The sequence below is a fragment of the Pteropus alecto genome, unplaced genomic scaffold, assembly GCF_000325575.1.
Source record: "Pteropus alecto unplaced genomic scaffold, ASM32557v1 scaffold3, whole genome shotgun sequence".
NCBI classification, from domain to species: domain Eukaryota; kingdom Metazoa; phylum Chordata; class Mammalia; order Chiroptera; family Pteropodidae; genus Pteropus; species Pteropus alecto.
In genome coordinates this window covers 38,664,046-38,679,289 of record NW_006442484.1, presented here as the reverse complement: position 1 = coordinate 38,679,289, position 15,244 = coordinate 38,664,046, and the positions used below count along the sequence as shown (strand labels likewise).

Below are 15,244 nucleotides of genomic sequence, written 5' to 3'. Positions count from 1 at the left end.
AATACTTAACCAAATAAAGATGGCGGGGGGGGGGAAACAAACCAACTACCTTGAATTATAGTTAGTCTTGCCTTCTTACATCTTGACATTATTGTCCTTTGGGAATGATAGAGATGCTAATAGTATAGTTCCATAAGGGTCATGGAGGTCCTGGCCAGAGTAAGCTCTACTATCAAATGAGATGCTAGTGTGAAAACATAGTAATCTCTGGGCGTATTGTCTTTTGATAATTGTCTTTTCAATTTCATTTTTTGTCTTCTGAGATTCTGTCATTGGTTACAGAAAATATATATCAGTTAATCAAATAACTAGTTATTTATTTGATGACATTGATATCTATAATAATATTTTGGTTTTCCCATATGAGTCTTATTTGAACTTTCTCTGTTCTTAAGAGACATGAAGATCTTGGTATAAAGAAGTAAAAGTAATCAGTTAGGATTGAACGCTATATGGTGGATAGTTCATATTGTCAAGTGTGTATGTGCATGAGAAAGACAGTAATTATCAGAGTATCTGAGAACTTCATCTCTTCACGTAGATCAGAATTCTGAAAGAAGTTTTAACAAATGAGTTTTGGAGATCTTTATATACTTATTTTATTTTATGTACACATAAATTGTCGGTATAATTATTTTTAAGAGTAGATCTTAATGTATGAAGAAATCAGAAATACAAGCAGGAAAAAGTTATGTAAGTTATATGTATAGCAGGTCCTCAAATAATGTCATTTCACGTAACATCATTTCAGCCACTCTTGAGCCTGAACTGGAATAAGTGGGTTGGAAAATAGTTGTCTTACTTGTTTTTATTAATCTTTCTTAAATGTATGTATAGCTCACATTTATTTCAACGTTTAATATTAGAAGTGTTTTGGGCCTTTATTTAGAAATTTGGTGATGTTTTTGTGACAAGAACAATTCTGTAGGAACTTAGATCTTGTTTATATCAATTAGCCCATAGTAAAATTAGTTTCATTATATGTCATTTCATGTAAAGTCACAGCTTCTAAAAACCTATGGATAACAATGAGGATTAACTGTATATATATTCTTAAACATAATGTATGCCATTTAAATTTTGCCCTCTAAAAAATATATAAAGCATAAAGTAAATTAAATCTTAAAAAGCTCAAATATCTGGAGAGGAACTTCCATAATAGACAAAATGCTCAAGTTATTACTTTAAGTCTAAGATATTAATCAATATGAACCTCTAACACTAGAATCTAAAAATATCATTTATACTCTACAATTACAAACAAGATAAAAGCCTGATTCTCCAGAAACTGAACATGCCTGATCATATTTCTCAGTGATGGTAAAGGTCAAAATACACAACTTCTTGAGTTTAAATAACTTGCAAATCTTAGGAATGATTCCTCTATAACTCATCTCCTTCTTATGACCAAATTTATTACCACAAGTAGTCAATTAACGTACCCAATTCCCATGCTTGCATGTCTCAAGGATCACATGTGGGCTTCAGAACCAGGAATAGCTCTCTCCCCAGGAGATTCCTTATGGGTTTGCAGAACCTATGAAGATGTAATTACGTGTCTGCCTGTGAGAGGACTGAAGCGAAGTCAGCCACTGGGAGCAGCAATTTGTTTTCTCACCTTGAGAGAGGCAGCTTGGTTCAATGAAAGAAAACAAGCTTCCACATAAGACAGACTTAAGTTCAATCTCTGCAACCTTTGATATTTGACATCTGTTAACCTTGCCTTTTCATCTGTAAAAGAGAAACAAATATTTCATAGAATGTGTCTTTAAGATGAGTTCTGACTATGCAAACCCCTAGCAGAGCTCCTGACCCATTGTAGATAAGAACTGAATAGCCTAAATAGCATTATAGTTCATATACTGTTTTCAAATCCCAGGTTAGATTTTTTTTTTTAAGGATTTTTTTTTTTTATTGTTTAAAAGGAAACAAAAAATGAGATACACTTACTTTCATTTACTTCCTCATTTAGATATTTTACCTGTTTCTGGCTTTGGTGAGCTCATTTAGTTCATACAATTCTGCAACAACTGAAGAAAATGATGAAGCAAAAAATCTCCAGCATGCAGTGGCAAGGATTAAGAAAGCAGTAAATTGTGTGCTTTCTAAAATATTATGCAAAAAACAAAATCTTCCCAAGGAGAAAATGGACAATGTAAATGGTACATATGTTAAAGAGAATCTTTCTGACCATACCCTTTCTGAATTGAGCAACACCCAAGATTTCCTCAAGGATAAGGAAAAAAGCAGTGGCACAGAGAAAATCACAATGACGGAAAATGAAAGTCGATCACTTATTCCCAGCCCTAGTGTTTCTGAGACTGTACCAATTGCTTCAGGAGAGTCTGATATAGAAAATCTGGATAATAAGGAGATTCAGAGCAAGTCAGGCTATGGAAGCAGCAAAGAGGTAAGATGTTTCAATATCCTGATTATTTAGCGTTGACTTATGGCATTGTTTGTAAGAAAGTGAATCGGCACTCAAGTTCCAGAATTAGATCACCCATTCGGTCTTAGCAAAGCACTCCTTGTTCCTGATTTTATGATCCTGATCAAGTTACTTAAACTTTCTAAACTTCAGTTTCCTCATCTGTAAGTGAGGATAAAATTGTACCTATTTCTAAGGGAAGACAGAAGGATTAAGAACAATAGTTCAGTGGTGCATATAAAAATGCCCAGTATATAGTAAGCACTTAGTAAACATTAGATAATATAATCATAAATTTCTATAAATTAGTAAGCAAGCAGTGTGGAGTTATGAAAAATATACCAAAGAAAATTAAGTTTTCAGAATCAATGTGTATTACTGGAGAAATCACTGAACTCTCCTGAGCATATTTAAAATCTGAGATTGGACTAGAAGAGTGCTAAAATACTTTCTTGTTTGCTAAAATTCTAAGATTTTTATCAGTTTATTTCTGCAACATATATTATAACATAGATAATTGAGTTGGATTAAAAAGAATAAAGAAAAACCACTAGTTTGATTTGTAGTTTGTAGCTTTATAAACTCCTGAACAACAACAGCAACAAAAAAAATGAGAACACATTCAAAGAAGGGTACATGTCACTGTTGACTTATCTTCTAAAATGCATACCCTACTGGTTACAGTCTTAGTGTCTTCATTTGAAAGCAGCATAATGTCTAGTAGGAGGTGTAATTTAATAGAAAGGTACATCTATACATATCACATCAGCGCTGTGGGCTTCTTGCATTGAACCTCACTAAGGACTCAGATCATTCGTAGGCACTGGGGAGGGCAGAGAATGTCTCTCTCTGGGTCCTCAAAATCTCTGGCACATCATGTCTCCCATGGGTATTTTGGATGTTGATCTAATACCAAAAACTAAAGAATAAAATATAAAAATTACAGGTGAAAAAAATCACATATGATCTGATAATTCAGAGACACATACACTTGTTTCTTTGGTATTTAAACCTTTGGCCTTTTTTATTACTATATAAATTTTATGAAAATAACATCGAACTTTACACTGGATTTTGTAACTTTTTTCACAGTGAAGCAACATACCATGGTCACTTTCTCATGCCATTAAGTAATCTACTAAAATAAATTATTTATAATTTTGCATCTTAATTGATTTATTTGTAAATTTAGAATAATACATAATAAAAGGAGGATGGAAAAATTACATCAAATTGTTTAGATGCAAAGATTTAAAAACCCTAAAAAAACATATAAATATAAGGTATGTAATTCTCAATTATTGAATGCCTAAACATTATATAATAATTATATAATATTCATTTTGTTGTCTCTTCCCAAATCAGTAGTGCTTTGCTATAGCCTTTAGTTTATCAGAAATAAAGAAAATTTAAGAGAAGTCGAAACAATGAAAACAATTTGTTTATTTAAGAGTAATATCCTCAATGTATATATATGCCTTACTGTTGAATTGTACACCTGAAACTTACTGGATTTCGTTAACCAATGTCACCATAATAAAAAATATTTTTTTAATTAAAAAAAGAGTAATATCCTGCTGCATATATTTTTTTAAAATCAAGCACCATAACATCTTACTGACAATTGACCATTAAGGTTTAAGCAAACGAAGCTGCCTAATTATATCTCCTTGACACTTATTGTACCTAAGACTATTAAGTAGGACAAAATAGTTATAATTTCCTTTTTTTTGTATGCTCTACTTTACCTAGATTTTCCTTAATTTTTAAGAAATCAGACTGGTTCTCTTCCAAATGTTTTAACACACATATCTTAATTTTTAAAATTAGAAAATAATTTTTTATTCTACTATCTTTAGGATCTTGATCGTATTAAAGGATGATATGTTGTATATTCATTTTTAAATGACAAATAAGATAAAATAAATTATTGCGAGAAAATCATTTAAAGTAAAGGCCAAGCGTGTCACTTGCTTTATTACCACATGTACGAAGTCATGACTACCTTATCCTAGCTGGTCTTGAACTTCAGTCAAGAGTAGGGTGGGAAAAAAATGTCAGTATCTGCAACTAGCCTCTTTCATAGGATTCATATCACTTTTCAGGTCTATTCTTAACACTATTCCTTGTTCCATTCCTTCATTTCACTTCAGGATAACCTTACATCAGTCTTGCCCTATGAAAACATATAAAAAAAATATCTGGACTGGATTTTACAATAAACACTAAGTACACTCTTGTCTACTGATCTTTAGCATCAGAGTGATTTTTTGCTGATACTTCTCATCTAATTGAAATAGCATATATAGGAACCTTGTGAATAACTTTAAGAAAGCTTTTGGAACTCAAATCCTTTTGGAAATTGGAGATAGACTATACATCTTTTGAGAGAACAGTGCTATTAACTAAATATCAATTTTAATCAAAATTATCTTAGCTTAAATTAATTTTTAAAATAATTTTTTAAAGCTTAACTCACAAAGATATGTATTCATGTTAATGTCAACCATGAAATTGGCCTAAAGTCTTTTAAACCTGCTAACAATTTTTATGTATATAATGTCTTTTTATTTCTGTAAGTGAAATAAACTTTAACTACAGTGAGTAAATGAAATTTTATTCACATTTTTGATGGGACTTGACTTTTCAGAAAGTAAAGCCATCTAGCTCATCTGAATGCAGTACAGTTGATATTGCTATCTCTGAAGAAGAAGAAATGATCTATGAACGTGAAAAGCATCCTAAAAATGGTAAGGAAACTTTCCTTTGATCATTATATTGAAATTAGACTAAATTTCTCTTAACCTAAATAATACTATTGGATATATTTTTCATTTTTTAGAGAGTTTATTAATTTGCCTAAGGACTACACACACACATGCACACATGCCCACATGAATCCTGATATAAACTTACAATAAGTGTCAAGTAAAAAGTTGACATTTGGAAAAAAAATAAAAAGGCTTCTTTCCTAGAGAATCTAATATAGTAGTTAAGAGTGTTAAGAGTGTTGGCTCTGGGATCAGACAAGCTGGGTTCAAATCTCAGTCCACCACTTACTACTTTTTAGTTACCCTCTCTGACTCATCTTCTAATTTGTGAAATGAAGATAATGATAAAATTTACCTTTAGGTATTATTAAAAAGATTAAATTAGGGTATGTGTGTATGCATGTATATGTGTATTTTTATGCTTTATGGAATGAAGTCAATTTTTAAATACGCATATGAAAACATCCTGTAATTGTCATAGTAAAACAAATCATGTAATGGTGATATATTTTTACATTCCACATAAATAGTAAGAAATCTATAAGGCTTCAATTGGTTGGCTCACTAGATACGTAACATATAAACTAATTAAAATTAATTAAAGTTAGTTTCCTAGCAAGATTAACAAATGACTACAAGGCTCTGGACATTTGAAATCACTGGAAAACATCAAAATAGAAACTGCTAAATGCTCAAATTCCTATATTCAAAGTAAGAATCTGCTCTTAGTAGATTGGATTCTAGACTGGATTCTGGGACTTGTGTCATCTAAGACAAGGGAAGAAACATTTCCTATATGTATATATTTTTTTTATCAAAAATGTATAAGTTGACGTTAGGTAAAATTCTAAAATAAAAAGAGTTGACTTTAAACTCCACCCACTTCATTTCTTTATTTTCTTACCTGCTAATCACTCCTTTCTCCTTAGGTTTTCCTTATGCTAACTTTCTTAACCAGAAGGTAGAGTTCAAAATCATTCACAGGTACCTTACCCACAACATACTCCATAATCCAGGTTAGCTCCTTAGATGGTCTCTATCAAAATTCCCATTCCTATGCCACACAGGAACTGAAGTTAATTTAACTGACTTACTGATATTATACCTCTCAGCATTTTATAAATATTTGTGTATTTAAATGTGAATGCTTGTTATGCCATGAAAATCTTCAGAGGATGAATTTTTAGGCATATTACCAAATGCAATATTCAGATGTTACATATGTGTGTATTTTTTTTTATAGGTATGGGGGATAAATTTTATTCTCAGACTCTGTCCCACAGGATTAGGGGATGTGCTCAGTCATTTCTACCTTTCACAATTTCTTTCCTCCTACTATTACCAAACTCACAAGTTAAGTTTTTCTTTGATCTTTTTCCTCAGTGAAGCAGTGGTCAGTACAGCAGGAGTAAAAATCAAATGTTTGCAAGTTAGAGATCACCTGTGTTAGACTCCGTAAATAAATAATTGCTAAAGCACACGATAGAAAGTTTGAGATGTTTACTGTTTCACAAGTTTTCAAAAATTTTCTTATCTGTTTCATTCTCGGCAGGTTATAGACGAAGATCTTCACCAGGTCAAATCAGTAGAGAATCTAAGAGAGGAAAAATGTGGCAAAACATAAGGAAAACCTGCTGCAAGATAGTTGAAAACAATTTTTTTAAGTTTTTCATTGGCCTTGTCACTCTGCTCAGCACAAGTGCTCTGGTAAGTGAAAGTATGTGACTTTTATGGGAAAAATGTATCTGTTAACTTATAAAGTCACCATGCCAAATTACTTTTCCCTAGAATACTTATTATAGCACCAAAGTTTATATTTTATGATTTTAGTTTTGGAAGATATACATTACAGTTTCTTTAGATCTATGTATGCCTCATTCGATAGTAAATAATAATACAATTTCAAAATATATAAATGACAGTGGTGGAAAGGAATGTTAATAGATACCTAATTCTTTTTATTTAATAAAGTTTCATATAAGAACCAAAATTTTAGAATGTGCATATGCAAAACTATTACATTGTGCCAGTACTTTGATACCTATTCAGTAAGGAAAGATAAGTGTTGCCTATAGTTTTAAGGACCTTTGATCTATAAATATAGTTACCCATTGACTCAACAATCTTAATTTTTGGAAATTATCCTACAAATATCTGAAAATGTATTAAATGCATTTACAACTAGAGACTTTTTGTATTAGCAAAAGATTGAAAAGCAAAAATAGTCCATAATACGTGACTATTTATACTATAGTACAATCATCCAATAGGATACTGTGCAGTTATTTAAAAAACATAGAAAATGTATGAATGCTGATATTGCAAAATATGGTTATAAGAAAAAAAGAAAGATCTAGAATAAAGTGTATGACATGCTACATTTTATGTAGGAAAGGAAGAAAAATATTTATTATTTGCTTGACTTTGAAGAAGGTCAGAGTAGGATAAAGAAATAGTTAATTATGAGATGCACGGAACAGAGAAAATGGAGTTGTGGTTAGGAACCAGACTTTGTACTGTATATATTTTTAAGTAAACTTTATATTCACATTTATTACACATTCTGAACACCATACAAATTATAAGCATATAATATAAAGGTTTTTCAAAGAGTGAATGCACCTGTGTAATTGTTACTTAGTTTGAGAAATAGAACATTACCAGGAATTCAGAACCATAGTTGGACCAATTATACTTCCCTCCCACTCTATGTGGGTAGCCAGTATGTGCAATTCAACTGCCATAAATTGATTTTGCTTATTATTTAAAAAAAAATTAAAATGGAGACTTCTGGCATATTTTTATATTATTTTATATTATATACCTATTCAAAAAATAAATACATGTAATAAAATAAATTTTTCTATAATAACTCTAGATGATATTTATAATTTGTTTTTACAGACACTTTTACTCCATAATTGATTGGTTCAATTAAGTCAGTAACTCTATTGCTATTTTATGTTTACTTTTATTTAACAGTAGATTTATACAAATCACTCCATTTTTTACGTATGATTATTTTAGTCTTTGTTTACTTTTTGACCTTGAATGTACTTCGGTACACATGTACCTGAGATTATTGGTACTTTTTTGTCTTTTTTCAGCGCTAAAATAAAAGCACTATGAAATTGCTTTGAACGGTATTATCAGACTTTGCATCCTCCACAGTGAAATTTAGACCTACCAAAACTGAGAAGCTTTGGAGAAACTAACAGTTTTATTCATATTCATGTTTTTCCACTAGTTTACCTGATTATTTCAGCAATGGAACAAGCTTTGTGATGTTTTCTTATAATAGCAGTATGGATTGGTAAAAACATTTTTTTTAAATCTCTGCTTCATTATTAGCAAGTGACATATATTTGTGAGCTGACTATGTGAGATAAGAGATAAGAGCCCTGTCGGATATGACCAAAGGTTCTGTCTCTTATGTTGTTTCTTTAACTGATTTGAGAGAGGCTTTTTGGATCACTATTTAGAACAATTATGAGACCAAGTCCAGTCTCTATAAGAAGTGGTTCTGGAATCAATTAATGATGTCTACTACAGGTATGGGATCAGAAAATGGTACTTATGGATTATGTGAATAAATTCAAGCAAAGTGAATCAGCCCTTGAGACTATGACCTATGACTTTGCTTACCATCTGCTTATTAGAGATGGCCAATTCCATTTCCCTCTATGCCAAAAGACTTTTTTGGAAATTACATGTACACTAATCCTTAAATTTTACCCACAGGCTTTTGAAGATATATATATCGATCAAAGAAAGACTATTAAAATCTTATTAGAATATGCTGACATGATCTTCACTTACATCTTCATTCTGGAAATGCTTCTAAAGTGGATGGCATATGGTTTTAAAGCCTATTTCACTAATGGCTGGTACAGGCTAGACTTCATGGTTGTTATTGTACGTATTTTAAAGAAACAATGTAAAAGCTGTTTGATTTGCTCTCTCTTCTTTACTCTTACTCTTACTCTTCCATTTACCTATATCTTCCTTTTTTCTGTCTCTATACATTTTTTTAGTTACCAACATCTCATATTTCTTCATTTGTAATATTTAATATTTTTTTCTTTTCATTCTAAAATTTTAAAAGTTTAGTACTTCATTCCTGGATTATTCTAATTGTCCACCTATGCACCCACTACTAGCAGAATAGGTTTGTTGCACAATATCTTGAATATATCAGCTTCCTAAAATATTTAAATCCTGTTTGCTCAACTTTTAAATTATATATTCAAAATCAGACTACTTCTCATTACTTTCACCAATACCACACTAATCCCAGCTACCAAAAATTCTCATTGGGATCACTGAAGTACTTTCCAGATTGATATCCTTGCTTCCACTACCACACACTTTCATTCTATTCTTGACATAGCAACCACGTATATTCTACTATTACGAAATGGAAGTCAGCTCAAATCACTTCTTTTCTTGAAAATCTTCAATAAGCACCCCATCTCACTCAGATTAAAAGCTACAGTCTGCAGTCAAAAGCCTACAAGTCTCTATATGATTCAATCTTATCTCCTATTACTCTCTCTTTCCTCCATCCTGGTCTATGTACTGCACCACCAGCACTGGCCTTCTTGAAGCTTTATAATGCCAAGATTACTTCCATCTTAGTGCCTTTGTACATATTCATCCATCCACCTGGAGATTTGCTGACTCACCTCTTTCTGTCTGCTTAAATAAAACTGTCGAAGTTAGGTCTTTCCATACTTCCCTATTAAAAACTGCACTACTCCAGTATGCCCTTTTTCCTTTCTCTGCTTTCTTCATCTTCGTAGCACCTACTAATATTATATAATTTACTCATTGATTTTGCTTATTGTTTGTCTTCTCCCACTGAAAAATAAACCCCATTAGGGAAGAATGTTTTTCTCAACTTGATTCTCTCCTTATCCCCTGTTCCTGAAATAATTCATATCACATAGTAGGCACTCAATAATTATGCTGAATGAAAAAATGGCTCCTTATTTTATAAGCAATGATTGAAGCATCTCAGTCTATAAATAATGACTTAAAATATGGGACCTATATCTTCTAAATTAATTCTTGCAAATTAAACTTCTACTCCAAACAAACCTGCAACCTACCTTCCTGTTTCTTGGTCATTGTTCTTATGTGTCCACATCCCTCCATGCTTAACATATGATATCCTTACTTCAAAACCAACTTCAAGACCATCTCTTTAATGTAGAGTAAAAAAGAACAAAGTTTTCATTTATGTTGCCTTGTAAATACAGAAAAGATGAAGGTACAATAAAAATTAATCAAAACTCTACCGCCTTGCTCAATTTATAAACCTTGAATCATTTTTGTTCATATATGTTTACTTTACAAAATCACCTTAGTATCTCTCTATACTTTTTTTTGTAATCTATACTTAGACAATATTTAATCTAATTTTTATTTTAATCTAATTTCAAACTAAGAATGGATGTAATATTAATCTTTAATTATGAAGATTATAGAATATATAAATTTTTTTAGGACATTACCAAAAATATTTTTTATCCTTTTAAAGTTATTTTAACACAGAATGATTCTCTTATAACTTTCTGTAAATCATTGTTAATAAATATTGAAATATATATTAAATCTTTTGCATATTTTTTGGTAGTCTTTCACTTTGTAGTTTTTGTAATAAATGCAAAGTTTGTTTTACAGATTGTTTTGGTTAAAGTTAAGATTAAATCCTATTAATTTTTTTTTTTATATATATATCTAGGTGTTTTGTCTTAGTTTAATGGGCAAATCTCGGGAAGAACTAAAACCACTTATTTCCATTAAATTTCTTCGGGCCCTCAGAGTTCTATCTCAATTTGAAAGAATGAAGGTAAGAGAAAAGTTTTTAAATTAATCTAAAAGTTTTTATTTAGAATAACTAAATTTCCACAAATTAAAAGTTTTGTAATCTCATTTGTATCTTTAACAATGTTAATACAAAAACCTTATATTCTACTGCTCAATAATATAGAAGAAAGATATATTAGCTATGCTTATTAAGATTTTAGGTCTTTATTGCTCATAAGATATGAAAACTAATAAAGATAAGCAAAAAAAACCCTAATAGTTGAGAGAAAATATATTTTCAAAAGTACTATCTGTCTAACCCACAGGATATATATGAATATTAATGAATTATCTCAATATTAAAAATATAACTGACAAAAAATAAAACTTTGGCTATCTAACTGTTTAAAATTATAATAATACACAATAAGTAGTTATTTACTGAATAAAAGTTTGCATTTTAAAATAAATTCACTTTTTTAAAGTCATACTTCACAGATTGTGAATTCTTACCAGTTTTCTCTCCCTCATTCCTATGTCAAAAACTCTGAACTATGTGAGATAAACTAATAGGTTGAACCACATAAAATAGCCAATGTTCAATCTTTTGGTCCTGTAATGGAAATCTCATGTGGCTCAACCAATACAAAATAAAAGAATTCATGACCACCATAAATAGTATCATTATGTAGGTAAACACAGATCAATTATGTACAGAAATAGCAGAAAAAGTCTAATTTTACCTTTTGTTTTATAACTATACATTTGTTTTCTTACATTTTTCATTTACATATATCATTTAACATAAGCCAGCCTGTTCAATTAATACTACATGTCACATTTTCAATTTAAGTAGGATCAAATAAGAAAATTATTTATGTTTATACTGTATTATTTTTATAGTTTGTACATTATATGTTATATTTAAACTGCCATTTATTAAGACATCATAACATTTAAACTCTTTTCACTTGGTGAAAAATTGGATACTTGTTTTTATCTCAGAACATGAGCAACTGTCATAAATCCAAACAGAATAATAAGTAATTTAAAATATGAATTTAACCAAAAATATATTGCATAAGTTTTAATAGTATTATTTTTATATCATATATGTGCATATATATACATATGTAACTGTATTAAGTACATTAATTATATTTTAATATATGTGCAAGAACATGATTATTAATAATCTTTTAATAATTCATATGAATCTGTGGTTGACTTATTATGAAAGGATTTAAAACTAATTAACTTATTCCTCAAATGTATTTGATTTGTGATATTGGGGGAGAAATATTTTTACTGTAGCAAATATAGCAAAGTTCCAATTACGTATACCTAGAAAACAAATAAATAAAATATTAATTGTAATTTATATTATAACTTATGAAACATTTTATTAACAACATCATGAGGGCCCACAAGGTGGTACTATCCCCACTGGTTTACTTTTAAACCAAAATGAGAAGAAAATAAACTAGAAAGGAGAAAGTGGTTGAAGAGGGCTGTAAAATTGAGGTTAAAATAACAAAACAGATGAATTTCCAGCATAAATACAGATTTGCGAAAGGAAAATTTCATAGAACATTCTAGGACTATAAACTACACATGACCTGTTAACTCAAAACATGGGGAGAGATACAGATGGGGAGATGTTGGTCAAAGGGTATAAACTTTCATTTATAAGATGAATAAGTTCTGGGGATCTAATGTACAGTAAGGTAGCACGATGACTATGAACAGTTAATAATACTGAAGTGTATACTTGAAATTTTCTCAGAGAGTAGACCTTAAGTGTTTTTACCACCAAAAAATTTAAAAGGAACCATATGAGGTGATATATATGTTAATTAACTTGATTGTGGTAATCATTTTACAATATATACATATATTAAATCATTATTTTATACACCTTAAATATATACACTTTTTATTTGTCAATTATACTTCAATAAAGCTGGGAAACACATATGTGCACACATACATGATAGTGAATGTAACTAAAATAAGTTCTTCTTGTAGAACACATTATGGGATAGGACCAGAATTTTTTCCCTAATAAATTTAGATACACGGTATAGGGGGGAACAGGGAGAAAAATGCCCAAATCAGCAAATTATCTGCCCCCAATTTAGAGAAAATTAGGAAGGTATTTGCCAGAGAAGCTGCCTCTGTTTGTCAGAATTTAAGCACTATACCATTTGATGCCATACTTTATTTAGAATGGCAATGAGACAGTAGCCATTGATAATCAAAGGACAGGTACATAATAGCCTTGTTTAGGTCAAGGTCAGGTCCAGATCTTAAGCTTCATCTCAACCTCTGGAGTTTTGTAGGCAAATGTTGCTATACCACTGAGTATATAAGGCAACAACATGACTACAAAATTAATATTTTATGTATTTAAAAAGCTTCAGGTCTTAGGTGTGCTTACTACTCAGATATTTGCGTCAACCATATCCATGGCTTTTATTCTTAAATATGTATATTTTCTAATAGGCATAACAGTTTTTTGATAGAGGCATCATCAATGGATCCCTCAAAATATCTAAAGTGTCAACAAAAGATCTGTGACTTAGTTTTGGAACTAAAATGTTGATGAAAACAGAAAAGTCAAAATATTAATTCAAGGCCAGAAAACTAAGGAATATAAGCAAGAAAATATAAGCAAAGGATACATGTATCCAGTAATGACTGAGAGAAGGATAGGTTAAAATGGTAGGAAAGAGAACAATGATGCCTCAGAAAGAAAGAAGTGAGGTTGGAGGGAGTCAAAAGTTCTGTAAATGCTACGTGAAAGATAAACAAATGGCAAAGATTGAGAATATTCTATTGGATATAGCAACTACTTTACATTTGCCAAAACAACATTAGTGGAATGATAAGAATAAAATTCTGATTTTTATATTAGAGAGTAAAGCGTGTTGAGAAAATGGGGGGATTGATTAGAGGCCATTGCTGTTATTCAAGTTTGGGTGGTGAATTCATTTCCAAAACTTCCTACTCTGGAGTGGTTCATGAGTGAGATAGTGTGGCTCAGGGAGGAGGTTTGTGATTTTGTAAGCACTGGGTGCCCATTCAGTGTTTCTTGAAACAGTCTCTTGCTTTGACTTCACTGATTTATAATCTCTTTGTCTTCTTTTATTTCCCTTGCCACTTCTTTACTTTAATGCCTTTGTGGGCTATTCCTCCTCAGGGTCAGATCCCCAACACTGAGGTCTGAGCCTATTTTGCTTTCATTTTATATGCTTTCTGGGTAATCTCATATATGTAAACATATTCAGTTATCTTGCCCATTTCTTGCACTATATAGGAAATTAATAAATGTGTTAAATCAGTGAAATATTTCTTTATTCTAGTATTTATACTAATTAGCTCTGTTGTCTTTCGATGATTTTTTTAGTGCAAACATTTTGAGAATGTCTGGAGTTTTAATGTATATTTTTAAATCAAAATTTATTATTTAGGTTATTCAAATACTAGCATATGGCCTATTAAATCTTTAGAGATGGCCTTTTAAAAAAATTTCAATGTAATATTACATTAATTAGTAATCTTAATTTAATCAAAATAGTTTCACATTTCTTACTTAAAATTTACATATTTGTTTCTTACATGCCAGGTGGTTGTGAGAGCTTTGATAAAAACAACTTTCCCCACTTTGAATGTGTTTCTGGTCTGCCTTGTGATCTGGCTGGCTTTTAGCATTGTGGGAGTACACTTATTTGCTGGCACGTTCTATGAATGCATTGACCCAACAAGTGGAGGAAGGTTTCCTATATATGAAGTCAGGAATAAGAGTCAATGTGAAAGTCTTGTCTTTAATGAATCTATGCCATGGGAGAATGCAAAACTAAACTTTGATAATGTTGGAAACGGTTTTCTTTCACTGCTTCAAGTAGTAAGTATGCTTTTGATTTTTAAAAATCTATTATATGGTTATCCATATTGTGTGTGAATGTAAAGGATAAAATGTGGTTGATTAATAGAGTTGGTTATAAATTATTTTAGCAATTATTAGTTAGTAGATACACGTTATGGGACGTATGTTCCTTTGGAGAGACAAAAGTGAAATACGGTTTCTGCTCTTTTTGGAGAAGTCGGAGGAAATGGCACGTACTGGTCAGATCCATTTCCATCACTGATCAGCTAATGTGGTCATAATTTTTGGCCAACTCAGGTTGCTAATGTTTTCTTTTCTACTTAGCGCTTTGAGGAATGGCTACTC

The 15,244-nt window shown here is 30.8% G+C and overlaps 1 protein-coding gene across 1 annotated transcript in view; it reads left to right on the top strand.

Annotated features, from left to right (window-relative positions):
* The window catches only part of SCN7A (sodium voltage-gated channel alpha subunit 7), a 72,461-nt gene that overhangs the window by 47,891 nt on the left and 9,326 nt on the right, over positions 1 to 15,244 (top strand). Inside the window, exons 15-20 of the mRNA XM_006921157.3 lie at positions 1,973 to 2,410; positions 5,079 to 5,178; positions 6,752 to 6,906; positions 8,941 to 9,114; positions 10,946 to 11,053; positions 14,639 to 14,917. Coding sequence (XP_006921219.2) covers positions 1,973 to 2,410; positions 5,079 to 5,178; positions 6,752 to 6,906; positions 8,941 to 9,114; positions 10,946 to 11,053; positions 14,639 to 14,917 — 1,254 coding nt within the window. The remainder of the gene's footprint in view (positions 1 to 1,972; positions 2,411 to 5,078; positions 5,179 to 6,751; positions 6,907 to 8,940; positions 9,115 to 10,945; positions 11,054 to 14,638; positions 14,918 to 15,244) is intronic.